Consider the following 15016-nt stretch of genomic DNA (forward strand, 5'->3'; position numbering starts at 1 on the left):
TCATAGTGCTCTGTCCAATCAGTACCACGTGTTTCGTGTGTGTGTGTGTGTGTGTGTGTGTGTGTGTGTGTGTAAATGCGTGTGCGTGTCTGCGTATCTGTCCCGCACGCAAGGGCGAAACACTGTGGCGGGCCCTGCAGCATCAGTGACTCCCGACTGCAGGTACTGGGCCCCCTACCAAAATCATCACGCCAGTCATGTGGCTATCACTCATTTGTCTCTTCGCAGCTTCCAGTGCTGCTGTTGCTCCAGTCACAGTCTCTCTTCGCTCTCTTCTCTCTTGCACGTCCACGATGCCTTCACACCACGCACTCCTTGAGCGACGCCTCGCGACAGTCGCGTGCTGCGGCTGCAGTCCAATGGCACAGCCCCTCTCTCAAGTCATGAAGCAAGACTACGGTCTTGACTGCTCGGCCGCAGCAGCAGACTCCGCCCTAAGCACGCGCGCTGAGGACACGAATTTGTCTGGAGACAGAGCGGTGGGCGGAGGCTTCGGTCTAAACTCTCACCGGTACAGAGGAAGCTTTGCAGGAAGTGAGAAATCGATCCGAGAACGGGCTATGTGTGTGCTGTGTGCGTGAGAGGGAGAGTAGTTTCTGCAGCTGGGCAAGATACAGGGGAAAGGAGGAGGAGCAAACGACAGCAGAAGTCTCAAGCCGGATGAGAGACGCCAGCCCAGGCAGCTTCTAACGACAGTCCCGTCGAGATAACGCTCCGTTTCAAAGCACCCCCTCATCAGTATTATCTCACCGTTCTGTGTCAGCCAGTGAAGTGTGGTGGTGTTGGAGATGAGAATGAGAAAGCTAAGTTAGTAAACTTTTCCTTCATTTGCGTCCATTTCAAGTCTAGTGTGCGTGTGAAGATCCGCATCAAAGTGTCAAAGTGTAGGGTTGGCTGATGTCAGTGCGAGTACGCTTTTTACCTTTCTGTTTTTTCCTCCCTCTCTCTCTCTTTCTCTGTCTGTGACTGAGTGAACCTTATTGACTTGACTGTGTATTTGGACGTGCAAGGGAATGTTGTGACGTTTGTGTGATGACTGCAAGTGAAGTGTGAGACAAGTACAAGTGTCAGTCTATCAACAAGCAGTGGGCTGGAGTAGAATTTTCTCACGGGACGGACGGACGGACGGACGGACGGAATATCCCCGCCGCCTTCCCAAGACCCTGTCTGTGAGTGCTGGAAACGGGACACTCCGACTCCGACAGATCTGGATACAGCTTCATCACTGGAAGTGAACCACGTCTGCTGTTGAGTGCTTGGAGCAGGTGGGTAGGTTTGTGTTCAAATGCATGTGTATTCCATTTTGCCTTGTGTTTCGTCAAAGTTGCTCAGTATTACTAGTATCCGCTGACGAACGTATTATGAAAATATAATTAAAACCTGCGAACTGACTGCACACTGATAAATTTGCTTGACTGAGGCACACAGCGCGCGCGTGTGTGACAGTACGTGTGTGTGTGTGTGTGTGTGTGCGTTTGTGTGTGCGTGCGTGCGCGTCAGTTCCGCGTGTGTGCGTGCGAAAAGTGACAGCCTGTGTGTGTGCGTACTTGTCAGTGTGTGTGTGTGTGTGTGTGTGTGTGTGTGTGTGTGTGTGTGTGTGCACACACTATGCAGTGTGTGTGTGTGTGTGTGTGTGTGTGTGTGTGTGTGCGTCCGTACATTTTGTGTGTGTGTGTGTGTGTGTGTGTGTGTGTGTGTGTGTGTGTGTGTTCAGTTGTGTGTGTTGCGTGTGTGCAGTATGCCGTGTGTGTGTGTGTGTGTGTGTGTGTGTGTGTGTTTGCACGTACATGTGTGTGTGTGCGTGCACGTACATGTGTGTTTTTGCGCGTGCATGTTTCTGTATATATATATATATATATATGTGTGTGTGTGTGTGTGTGTGTGTGTGTGTGTGTGTGTGTGTGTGTGTGTGTGTGCGTACATGTTTGTGTGTGTGTGAGCGCGCGCGCGTACATGTGTGTCAGTGTGTGTGTGTGTGTGTGTGTGTGTGTGTGCGAGCGCGTACATGGGTGTGTGTGTGTGTGTGTGTGTGTGTGTGTGTGTGTGTGTGAAGGATAGCGAGTACTGAAGAGACGAGGATAGGATGGGGTACAGTATATATAGCAAGAGGGAAAGGGGGCTCTGCTGCTGCTTCTTCCTCTATCATTACTATACACATCAACATCTAGGCAATGGTAACTGGAGAAACAACAGCTCTGTTGATTTGAAACCAGTTTGTGACGCACAGTGTCACTGTTTCTCTCGCCTGAGAATTAGGAACAACATAGGCCTATCAAGTTTGCTACGCTTGAAAACGATTTCAAGTGCTGTCACAAAGGAATTAAAATAGTTTTAAGCATGAGACTCGATCTGTTTACACTACACAGCATGTTCTGCAGACTGATTCCGTATGCACGTGTGCAACATAGCACTGATGCCGAATTCAGTTCCCCACAAAACAACTCAAGTTGCTTCGAAATCCTTCACCCCGGCGACACTTTCTGTATAGACTGGACACAATGCAACTGTTTGTCTGTCTGTCTGTCTGTCTGTCTCTGCCTGCCTGCTTGTTTGTTTGTCTGTCTGTTTGTCTCCCCCCCCCCTCTCTCTCTCTTACTTTCTCGTGTCCCACTTTTCACACACCGCTCTTAGTTCTAAACTTGTAGACCTACTGATGCTAGATACGAATGTTTTTCGCTGAACATATACATCTGTTACTATCACCGATTTCTCTCCTTTTTGTGTGTGATTCAGATGGACGAAATGTATGCAACATGAAACTGAAGAAAACCAATAGCAGCATCACTTTTAACACGGATTTTACAATCCTAAGTATTGTGCGCCAAACTTAAGATAAAGATCATAAACGAAAATGAAGGTAAAAAGCGCGAGGTTTTCCCAGCTCAGAGTCTACATCAACACCGAAACTGGCTCAGATTATAGGACCATCTTCTCAAACTATGACTTCATCCGTCTTCTGCTGCATCTGACCGAGCGATAACATGAACTAAAAAACAAACCAACCCCAACAACAAACAAAACAACAACAACAACAACAAAACAAACCAACCGACAAATATCTACACACACACACACACACACACACACACACACACACACACAGAGAGACCCAGACCCTGTACTCCAGCACATGTACCATTAACACATCGATTATTCATTCAGTTTTGCCATCAGCTTTTTTCTTTCTTTCTTTTCTTTTGTTCTTGTACTTAAAAAAAATCTTTTAGAATTATTTTAAATATATATTTTTAACCATCTACAGTGGGTGCTATATTGAATTTAAAAAAAAGATATACATATTACCATTAACGTCTTTTAAATAATGACGGGGCATCATCGGACGATTCAGCTTCAGAGCATGCAACAACTTTGCATGCAAAAAAAAAAAAACAAAAGCTTCATCGTAGAATATAGTGCGAAGAAGCCTCAGCACAAGGCTTGGGCTTAGACAGGCGATGATCGCTCCATCGCTTTAGTTGCTGAGAGCAGTGTGAAAGTGGCGGACAGGTTGCACGCCAACTGAGTGTTCCGTGTAGTGGCGATGTCTGTCACCACCAACGCCGCACGGTCTGGTCTGTCCCACCACCGCAGCGAAACTCTTGTCTCCGTCCCTTCTACTTCTCCTCCATCCTCACCTGTCGTTTGCTGTCTGCAGCTATACTGGACAGAACGAACTACTACTAGTAGCTGGTGCCGGCAGGGCTGGTGGTAGTGGTGATTCCTCTCTGTTTAGAGTGTGTTGTGTGTGCGGTGTGGCTGTGTTGGGTTGTGTGTGTGTGTGTGTGGGGGGGGGGGGGGGGGGGTGGGGGGGGGGGGCGAGGGGGGTTGGGGGGGGGGAGGGGATGGGGGCGCGGGGGGGAGGGTGTTAGGGAGGGGGAGAGGAGGTGCGGGGGTTTGGTTTGGTTTGGGGTTAGTGGAGTGGGATTTGTGTGTGTGTGTGTGTGTGTGTGTGTGTGTGTGTGTGTGTGTTGCATCTACTGAGCTGAATATATTGAGCTCGATGGTTGCATCAGTTTCAGTTCTGTAATATAAACCATGATGCTCAATGTCATCTTGAGTCTGTGTCTACCAACCCCTCTATCTCCCTTCCTATCCATCTAACACACACACACTCTCTCTTTCTTTCTCTCCCTCTGTGTCTCTGCCGTTGTCTGTCTGTCTGTCTGTCTCTCTCTCTCACTGTCTCAATCTCCCTGTGTGATTCTGCTTCTGTTTCTGTCTGCAGCTGTATCAGTCTTTGTGTATGTCTCCCCCACCCCGCCCTCTCTGTCATCTGCCTCAGTCTCTGTGTGTTCAGCTGCACCCCACCCCCTCCATGTCTGTGCAGTCTTTACCTCTTTTAATGTCCTGTAGGCGTACGCCTTGCTTGACATGAAATAAATTCAGTTGTAGGTAGTGTGTGTATGTGTATGTATGTATGCATGTATGTATGCATGTGTGTGTCAGTGACTTCTCTCTCTCTCTCTCCATTTTCCAGAACTGATACAAGAACAGAAAGTTGACTGTTAAGATTGAGTCTAATTCATTTATAACATTGTTTCTCGCTCATCCAGGTTGATGGGTTTTTTTTGTTTTTTTTTTGTTTTGTGTGTGTGTGTGTGTGTGTGTGTGTGTGTGTGTGTGTGTGTGTGTGTGTGTGTGTGTGTGTGTGTGTGTGTGTGTGTGTGTGATTCCAAAGTGAAGTCACCCTGTATTTTGTTCAACGCGTGGTACACAGACTGATTACTTGTGTGTGTTGCTACAACATACTCCAAAGTGATCTGGATATCATCGTCAATCATTTCCACTCGGTGCAGTGGCCTTTTACCTTGTCTTGATGGTGTCTGTCCAAAAGATTCCATACCGACAGTCATAGAATGTGTAGTGTTAGATTGTTTGCATCTATCTACTTTTTTTCCCCTCTCTACTTTCCCCTTTATTCTCTTAAGCTGTGCATTCACCGTTAAGTTTATACTATCCCAATCATTTCGTGTTTATTTACAGGCGGTCAGTCTGAAGCATGAAGCCAGGAGAGGAGACGCTGGGGGAAGCGTCGCAGATGCTGCGTGACATTTTGAAGAGCTCTGGAAAGGAGAACCCGGAACAGCAGGTCAAAGACAACAACAACACCCTGAAGACCCTGGGCACGACCCCTGACCTGTCACCACTTAACACGTACTGTGCGGCCACAGCCACAGACTCTGAGACACCCGACATGGAGAACCCACCAGAACTTGAGAAGTCTTCCTCCTGTAAGGAGGACCCAGTGGAGGATAACGAGGACCGGTCTGAAACTTCCAACACTCCCAGCGGCGACGACAGTGATCTGGACCGTTCCCCGGGCCAGACGAACGGCAAAGACGACGCCCAGAAAGAGAACGACAGGGAGCAGGACGAGGCTGCAGGTCCAACGAACAGCCCGTCTCCTTCAGACTCCAAAGAAGCCAAGCGTGCCCGTGTGGAGAACATCCTGACCTCAATCCGTCAGTGTCCACAGACTGGTTACGACTCGCTGGCCCAGGCCACCTACAACGACATGAAGAGACAAAAACGTAAACAGCCTCAGCCTCAGCAGCACGACACTAAAACGTCGCTGGCTTCCAAGTCCAAGTACCGCAAGTTGGAATGCCTCGTTCTTCACAGACACATTCTCCAGCTTCAGAAACAGCTCCACGCCGTGAAGAAAAGCGTCAGCCAGATTTCAAGATGCAGTTCAGATGACGAGGACAGGGATGTCAACAGTTCGCAAGAAGATTTGGAGAACGAGGAGGCGATACAAGGAGGTGTGTTACAACCCGCTGACAAAGAAGCTGAGGAGCCCCACATAGTACAAGGGTTCAGTCCTCGTCATGAAACAGAACTCCTGTCGTCCCCTCCGTTGTGTTTGAACGGCAAAGTGACAAAAGAGGGCTCAGAAAATAAGAACGTTTTGAAAGACAGTGACAGTCATGACCCGGAGAAAGGTCATCTCCTCACGCCCACAATTCAGCCATCCTTGATTTCGCAGCACGTGTCTCTCTCCCTAAAATCCGAGATTATCCAAGCCGTCAAGAGAGCCGTGGACTCTGCAGTAATAACAGTCCTTGAAAAACACGCTGGTTCTGTGAACAACCAGCAGCAGCAATTAAACCACCTCGAAAGTGCGTCAGAAATCCAGCAACAACACCCCCATTCTCAGTCCCCTAAAAGAGAGGACGATGTGCAACAACCTTTGACCATTCCCAAACCCAGGCAAGAACGCGAAGCCCTCAAGGAGACCGTGTCCAACTCCCAGACAGAGAAACCGACAGAGCTGATCATTCCCTTCCCGGACCACCTCCGCATTCTGGAGAGGCTCAGCAGCCATCGGCAGGCCCCGGAGAAACCGAGCGCCTTCGAGCTCCTGCTGCCTCGGAGCGAATCGTCGGACCTGATCAAGCCTCACACGAACCCGACTCTCCCCTTCCCCACCCACTTCCCTTTCAACAGCTACTTGCACGCCGGTCTCCTGCCGCCCCTCTTTCCGCCCCCAGAACCCGAGCAGACGGAGGCTTTGCCGCTCGTGGTGTCCAGCGCCACCAAGAAGAAACGCACCAAGGTGACCGACACCCGACTGTCCCCGAAAAGCAAAGCCACCTCGCAGCAGGACATGGATCATCTTACGGGGGAAGCTGAGGAGGACAGGCACCCTCCTCTGTCCTCCCCCTTCCCTCACCCCTACCTCCCCCCCGTCCTCCCCACCTCCGTGGCCATCACCAACCCCAGTCTGCATCACTCGGAGGTCTACGGAGGGTTTCGTTTCCACGAGAGCGTGTTCGAAAGTTCGCAGCCTCCGTCCCCGGGGTGTGAGGGCGACTCGGCCAAGTCTCCACAGCAGGACAGCCTGCAAGGTGTGGGCAGTCTCAAGTCCGAGATCCTGGACGCTTCGGCGCCTGCGTCTCCTATGGATGGCCACACCATGAACAAAATATCCTTTTTTTTTAGTGTGTGTGTGTGTGTGTGTGTGTGTGTGTGTGTGTGTGTGTGTGTGTGTGTGTGTGTGTGTGTGTGAAATGCTGGTTTGAGTGCGTGTTGTGTCGTTGTGTGGTGATGTGGTGTGGTGTGATGTGGTGTGGTGTGGTGTGGTGTGTGTGTGTGTGTGTGTGTGTGTGTGTGTTTGTGTGTGTGTGTGTGTGTGTGTGTGTGTGTGTGTGTGTGTGTGTGTGTGTGTGTGTGTGTGTGTGTGTGTGTGTGTGTGTGTGAGTCTCTGTCTCTGTCTGTCTCTTCATTCATCTTTGTCTCAGAATGAGTCAGATTCAGTATAATGAGTTCAGTGGCTGTTTGTTGTCTGTTTCCATTGTTTTCAATGTTTTAAACATAGTTTGGTTTTAAAATTTTCCTCCTAACTGATGTAAAACAGGTTCTGATATTATCTGCTTGTTTTCTTCCAAATCATTGTTTTCCTTTGATATCAGTAGTTTGTTACTTCTTGTCTTCTTCCAGATTTTTACGGTTAGCTTTCATACTATCTGCCTTTTGTTTCTCTCAGTATGATATATGCTTTTAGATTCTCCGGAGTTTCTTACGGTCAGGTCTGTGTCAGCTTTTAATTTTCCGGATGATTCATGGACAGTGTGATATTTGTCTCCTTCCGAAATTATGGCTATAGACGTACCATGTAAAATTCTAACCTTTATCTATCCGGTTCCGAATTATGCCTAAGTTTGACATAAAACCTAGTATTGTTTGCCTCCTTCTAAATTTTTTGAAGGTTCCCGGATATATTTAGTTGAGTCCATAACACACTCAAATCTCTGAAGGAACCGAATTACATTTAAAGCTATTTATGGTTTTGGAATCTGCAACTTTCCATGTTTTTTTGTTTGTTTGTTTGTTGTTGTTTTTTTTCATTTTTTTTTTTCATAATCAACAGACCACTAAGCCACAGCGTTTCGTATACGATTTATGAGTTCTTCTCAGTTGTTCTTATGCGGAAAAGGTTGAAGTCGTAACAGAAGTTTCAACGCGCGTCTATGATTAGAGTTAGGAAATAGGGGAAAACGCTACAAGCACAACATGCGATTGTGCATTTCTTGGAGGAGCATCGGTACACCTTCTCAAGTCCCTCAACCTCCAGTATCCTGTGTCTGGGTGCGGCAACGCTCAGGCTGCAATGATGGGCAGGAAGGGGTGGGGTGGGCAGAGGGCTTCAAGTAGGAAAAAACATTCTTTGTATGGTTAAGTTGCGAACATTCTCGGCTTCTTGAACAGGCCTCAGAAGACCCCGTGTCTAATGAGTAGTTATGACACCATTTGAGCTGCAACAGCCAATCAGATGGAGGATAGGGGAAAGAGGTGTCAAAAATTTGTACGTCCCCTGTCAAGACGCCGTGGCCGTGGAAAAAAAAAAGTATTGGTAGACATGTATAGATACTGAACTCGCTTCCGACAATTCAGTTTTCTAGGAACAATTACTTTTGTTTTTAATCAATCAATTGGGTCAGTTCTAAAACTTGTGATTACTGCTTGGAAAAGACAGTCTCTTCGTTCGGAGTATATGGTGCAGTATTCGGAACGGTCGAACAGGAACCGAATCTCTCGAACGTTTGAAAACGCGTGGCCGTGGTGACACTCAGCTGGTGGTCCGCCTTGCTAACCACATTGGTGTAATGGTCTGTGCATCAGCGCCTTAAGTCTGTTTGCAGCTGTGTCTGTGGTGAGTGCAGCAGATGGAGGGTGGTGCCGTGAGAAGCAGTCTTCATCACACACTTGACATATCTGAAGGCACAAGTTAAGTGATACTGGTGAATCATTGTGTGGAAAGATCATCATCTTAAGCTTCGCACTTGAGTGGACGCTTTCGCTCACACTCTGCCTCGCCCATCGTCTGATCTGCATCACCCTCTCTGTGTATGCACTGCACGGTCACAGGCAGAAACACACACACACACACACACACACACACACACACACACACACACACACACACACACACACACACACACACACACACACACACACACACACTTCCTTGACAATCCCTGCGTCAAATTCTTTCGCGATAAAGCACTTGCTCATCTTCTGAGCACACTCCAAGTCAAGAAACACAGAATCCATTGTCCACAGTAGTGCCTCTTGGGTGTGGCTTCACTGACAGTCTGTAACAAGATGTTAAAGCTCAACTCGTCGTTGAATGCCACGGTGTTTTTTGCCGGTGTAACGTCCCAAATCGTCCCCACTCTTCTGTAGAACGGCCCCCCGGGTGACGTTTCAGGTCACTAAAACGACCCACGGGGAACACTAGTTCTCGGATACTGGCAAGTCCCCCGTGGGACGATTCAGGACACGGATGCCTCCCCGGGGGGCCCTTCGGGACCTACGGAAGGTTGGGACGAGGGGGTGGAGGGGTGGGAGGCGATTTGTGACGTTACACCGGTTCTAACAATACCTGAGATGCGTAAGACTTCACGAGACTCCAATATATATACATTTTAAAAAGGTGTCACACTCAATGCATTTTAATATGATATACCCACAGCCAAATGGGTTTTTTTTCCCCTCAGAACATTGTACACACTCACGCTTGCGCTCGCGCGCGCGCATACACACACACACACACACACACGCACGCACACACACGCACACACATACATACACATACACACGTACACACACATACACACGCGCGCAGGCGCGCACGCACACAAGTTCATATGCACTCAGGTTTTCTTTGCCTCACCACTTCTCAGTGTTCAAGCAGGCATTTCGCGAAAAATAAACTGGAAATCTACTGTGGCTCATTCATCAGTCATACATAACCAGTTTCCATGAACTGATGACGAAGAAGGATTAGGAATGGTTCATCTCGACTGAATCCGGTTTTACATCTTACGACAATTGTGGTCTGTTTATAAAGCTCTGTCAGTCTAGAGACATAGTATTAGAGAGAGGAAGGGGTGCGGGTGGGGGTTGCCAGAGAGAGAGAGAGAGAGAGAGAGAACCCGGAAATTTATTACTATAATTATTCTGAGAGAGAAAGAGAGAGGGAGGGGGTAGTGAGAGAGAGAGGGGGGAAGGAGGAGGAGAGCAGAGAGAGAGAGAGAGAGAGAGAGAGAGAGAGAGAGAGAGAGAGAGAAGGTGTAGCCTATGCCTTTGAATATTTCATACTTTGACAATTACGTTTCGTAACCATATATGATTATTATCTCGGCGTTTTGGTTTTAAATCTTACATCTGAGATGTTCACCTGGATTGTTACTGTATGTGAGTCCCCGCCCATTCATTTTCTACCCCTTGTACCGTTTGTAGTTGATGCACCTCTACCTGTATAGTGTGCCTGTCTGTCTCAGTTTGTCTCTTTCTCATAGCGTGTGTGTGTGTGTGTGTGTGTGTGTGTGTGTGTGTGTGGTGTGTGTGTGTGTGTGTGTGTGTGTGTGTGTGTGTGGTGTGTGTGTGTGTGAGAGAGAGAGAGGTGTGTGTGTGGGAGGGGGGGAGGGGGGTGTTAATGCGCTCAGGCGCGATGCAAACATTTGTTTTAGTATTTGTTTGCGAGCAGATGCATTTGCAAACTTTTCCATGCTCGCGCGTTCGTGCGTGTGCACTGCAGTGTTTATCGTCACCATTTCTCAGAGTTTAAGTTGTTTGTCCCAGACGGTTATCGTTCCAACGTTCACTGGGCAGAACATAGTATTTGACATGACAAAGGTTACGCAGCCTATTATGTTAACTGCACTGGTCTGAGATAGTCGGTAGGATGTACAGATATGGGGAAAACCCCACAATTAAGTTGTTGGGAGAGAGAGAGAAAAGAAGAAGAAGAAAGAAGAATTAGAAGAAGAAGTAGATGTACAAGAAGAGAAAGGGAGAGAAAGAGAGAGAGACAGACAGACAGACAGACATAAAATGCAATATAGTACAGGCTGCATCTAGTATGATCTTATCTTTCTGCAACACTTATAATTTATGACGCGGATCAGAATGTTTCGCCGCGCTTCTTTCCATATAAACTGGTAATCATGGCAGTATTGTACGTTCGATGCTATCCTTCTTTGTTTCAATGAAGAGATCTTTGCTTGGAACTTGACTCTGCGGCAAATGGAGGAATGACATGTGTCAGTCTGCACTCTAGAAGCTGAAGGTCAGCACACCGCTAACTTGAGACCGGAAAGGTGTCAGTCCATCTGCTATTCGAACGCCTCTTGCGCGATCTAAAACGTGTAAGAACTTTGGAGATAGGTATATGCGTAACGGTATCCGCAACAGATCAGTTTTCACCCCCCGCTCCCCTCTCTCTCTCTGATATACACACACGCGCGCGCGTGCGCGAATAACACCAGTAAATTGATTTTTTTAATTTTTATTTTTTATAGTCCATCAAACAAGATATAAACTTTGTCCCATATTTTCGTCTTTACCGCAGTTAATAAGTCGTGTCCGACTAAGACAATCAGAACAGCAGAGGAGGCAACTGCTATCCCGACTATCTGGACTATAATTAATTTGATTTTAGTGGAGAGTGTGTTGCCTAAGTTACATCCTCACTTTCGGCCAAGAAGTTTTATATATACATTTAGCACCCTACATTCAGGAACCTATTTTACCGACATTTTTGTGCCTGTTTGACACGATATTACCATCAGTAGGTGTTGTCACCAATTGTCAGTGGATTTCGACTCTCATTTGGACATTATTTTACTCAATTTTGATGCGGATTCAGTCACTATACTAACGTGCCACCATCTTGCTTTTTCGTTTTGGGCGAACAGAAATAGGTCTTTCAACTCTGCTGGTCAGACAGACAGTCAGCGGTATTTTGTAAGTATGACGATCTGGTACGGTGATTTGAAGTAAATCATAGATGCAGACAGGAATATAAGCAGACAGTTAGGGATTTTTCTGGCAGCTAACTGCTAATGGCGTGTTGTGCAACCTGGCCACATGGATGCTTGAAAGTGGTGTGGCACTTCTCACAACGGAGTCATATCGTTGGTGTTGATGGAGACTTTCAGTTTCAAAGATGGATCAAAGCGTGCGGACTGATCCATATATACTACACCATATCTGCTTAAAAAAACAACAATCAAAAACAACAACAACAACAACAAAACAGCAACAAAGGGGGTGGGAGTGGGAGTACGGGAACAGATACTTGACCAACAACTCAAAGCCCTGTTCAGCCCTTCAGAGCAATCCAATAAAATGTGACATGTATATATACATACAGAGTATAAAGCATTATTAAACTAAAAGGAAACAAAAGAAATAAACCAAGTTTCGAAGCGTGGACTGTCGCGTTTGGAGCCGCAAATAAACGGCAGGAACAGTCACTTAGTGACACTAGAGAGACGCAGAAACTGTCATCTCAAGATTAAGACATTTTTATAAATATTTGTATTCATCATAATTTTTTTCTTCTTTTTTGTCATGCAGCACTTCTGGTATGTGATCTAGTTGAGATCGAAACGACCCGACCGTAAATCGAGATGATTCAGGTCAGACAGTCAGAAAAGCCCAACTTTTGTCTATAGACATACTAAATATAGCTTTGCATTCATTGTTCTCGTTGTTTTGAGGGGTTGGTACCATATCTCCGGTTCATCTTAAGTGTTTGGGTGTTGAACAGTGTTGAATCTGATCTGCGTTCTATATTTATAACCCCATAGTGTAAATTCTAAGCGAGGAGTTTGATTAAAATGGATTGTCTTAGGCTTGGTATTGAGCCTTATTTGCGATGCCTAGCAATACAAGTGTTGGTTAGAATGAATCACTTAGAATTATTATGTAGGAAGCTTACAAACCGAGGTATCACCTCTTTGTGATTTAAAAAGAATCCTAGATTCCTAGATTTCTCACATCCTGGACCGATAGGTCTCGTTATTCATAATAATACATAGTATCTTAGAACATGTACATACATGCGAAATCGATGTGTGCTTTATATATTCGTACTAAGAATGATGCTCGGATTTTAAATAAGGGGACCTGCCTTCAATATCGACGTGATACACAGTAAGTTTTATTGTTTGTTCTACGATCCAAGCTCATAATATTGCAATATGTGTTCGTACATGCATGCGACATCGACGTGCGCTTAGTGTATCACCCTAAGAACTGTGCTCATCATTTGATAAGGTCTTTAAACAACAGTACATTGTGACACGCATTAGTTTTACTATTTGTTCTGCGTTCATGCTCTACATGGAAGATAATGTTTACAATACACACTACAAGGAAAGGTTGCCATGTCTACGAAGTAGCTTGTTCCTGCCATGTTTATCATCACTGACGCCTGAACAATGGCCAGCAGACAGAAGCGCCAAGAGATGGCGAGAAGAGATGAGTCACAAAACGTGACATGAAGCGACCCGGACCGGATGAGTCAGGTTTTTTTTTTTTTTTTTTTTTTTTTTTCACCGAACATACAGGCGGCAGCTGGGAAGGCCACCATTAGGCCAGAGAGAGAAAACCAGGAAGACTGTGAGTCACAGGTGGTTTTCAGGCACAATGACCAGGATGATGTTCAGAGACTGACGGGGCCTCTTTCCCGCTCAAACACACAGTTCAGTTTCAGCAAGGAAAATACCGCTTTCTTTCTTGGGCAGAAAAGTAAATCCTAATCCCGCTTCCCCCGTCCCGCCTCTCACACACACCCTTCCAATATAAAGTTTTTTTTCTTTCTCCAATCACTGACACTCACCCTCTTCATTTTAGATTTTGTACTCTATCTTTTCCACATTCTGTTCTCTCCCTCTCTCTCTCTGTCTGTCTGTCTGTCTCTCTTCCTGTCTTAGTCCCCTCCCCCTTGCCCCCCCCCCCCCCCCCCCGACCCCCCCCCCTTCCCCTCCACCTCAACCGCCCCCCTTTTCATTCGAATATACAGAAATGTCGATTTCTAATTAATACTAACAATCATCATTATGATAGAAATGATAATAATCCAAATGATAATAATAATATCATTTATTTTCAGTCTAATATCATCATCTTAGATGAACAGACTATAAATAAATAAACGAACGAAGAAAAGAAAATACAATATGACCAGTCTCCCCGCTCCCTCCACGATCCCATGACAGTGCTGCTAGGTGCTATATTACGGTTCTAACAGTTCTCATGGTAGTAAATGGCAGGTGACAATACGACACTGACCACAGCACAAGGATGCCAGTCTCTGGAGGAAAAAAAAAAGTGTTAACTTTGGATTTCCACTGGCCGGCTCACAACACACTCTAACTAATCCTTTTCTTTCGAAAAGCGCACGAGTTAATCCTTTTCTTTTGAAAGGCGCACTGATCCTTTTCTTTTGAAAAGCGCACGAGTTAATCCTTTTCTTTTGAAAAGCGCACGAGTTAATCCTTTTCTTTTGAAAGGCGCACTGATCCTTTTCTTTTGAAAAGCGCACTAATTAATCCTTTTCTAGGCGCACTAGCGCCAATAAGGTATGCAGCCCATGCTAATGGGAGATGTATATCTAATCATAACCTGTTGCTTCAGGAGATGACTTCGTGTCATCTACTGGCCAATTTATTGACACTTTTTTCAGAGAGATTGAGAGATAAACACACCCACACACACACACACACACACACACACACACACACACACACACACACACACAGAGAGTCAAAGTCAAAGTAAAAAAATGTTTTAACTGTCAGGCCTCTGGCCCATAACAACAGGAGTGCACAGTTTCAAAAAGAAATATCATGCAATAATTGAAATATTACTGAGACATTGTTTTCTACGGCTAAGTGCTCTGTATATGAACAAAGAACATTTTGTTATAATATCAGCATTTTCACAGGCTAGGATCAAAGAAAGCTTAAAGAATGACGGATATGTGTAATACTTAGTTGGTATTGATTCCTCTCTCAGATCCTGATATTTATGACACAGGAAAAGAAAGTGGACTTCATTTTCAATTGCATTACGGCAGAAAGGACAATATCTATCATCATTATCTAAAAGGGGTCTGTACCCTGTATTTTATGGGGGATATACCAATTCTAAACTTAGCAAGATACCTTCGTATGTTGACATTCTTAAGCTTATAAAAGTAGACTTTGAGAGAAATTGACTG

General features: G+C 45.9%; 1 protein-coding gene across 1 annotated transcript in view; it reads left to right on the forward strand.

Annotated features, from left to right (window-relative positions):
• The first annotated feature begins 197 nt into the window (after nucleotides 1-197).
• The window catches only part of LOC143296582 (uncharacterized), a 42427-nt gene continuing 27608 nt past the window's right edge, over nucleotides 198-15016 (forward strand). Inside the window, exons 1-2 of the mRNA XM_076608606.1 lie at nucleotides 198-1265; nucleotides 4984-6925. Coding sequence (XP_076464721.1) covers nucleotides 5000-6925 — 1926 coding nt within the window. The 5' untranslated portion in view covers nucleotides 198-1265; nucleotides 4984-4999. The remainder of the gene's footprint in view (nucleotides 1266-4983; nucleotides 6926-15016) is intronic.

Source organism: Babylonia areolata, chromosome 21, assembly GCF_041734735.1.
Source record: "Babylonia areolata isolate BAREFJ2019XMU chromosome 21, ASM4173473v1, whole genome shotgun sequence".
In the NCBI taxonomy this organism is placed as follows: domain Eukaryota; kingdom Metazoa; phylum Mollusca; class Gastropoda; order Neogastropoda; family Buccinidae; genus Babylonia; species Babylonia areolata.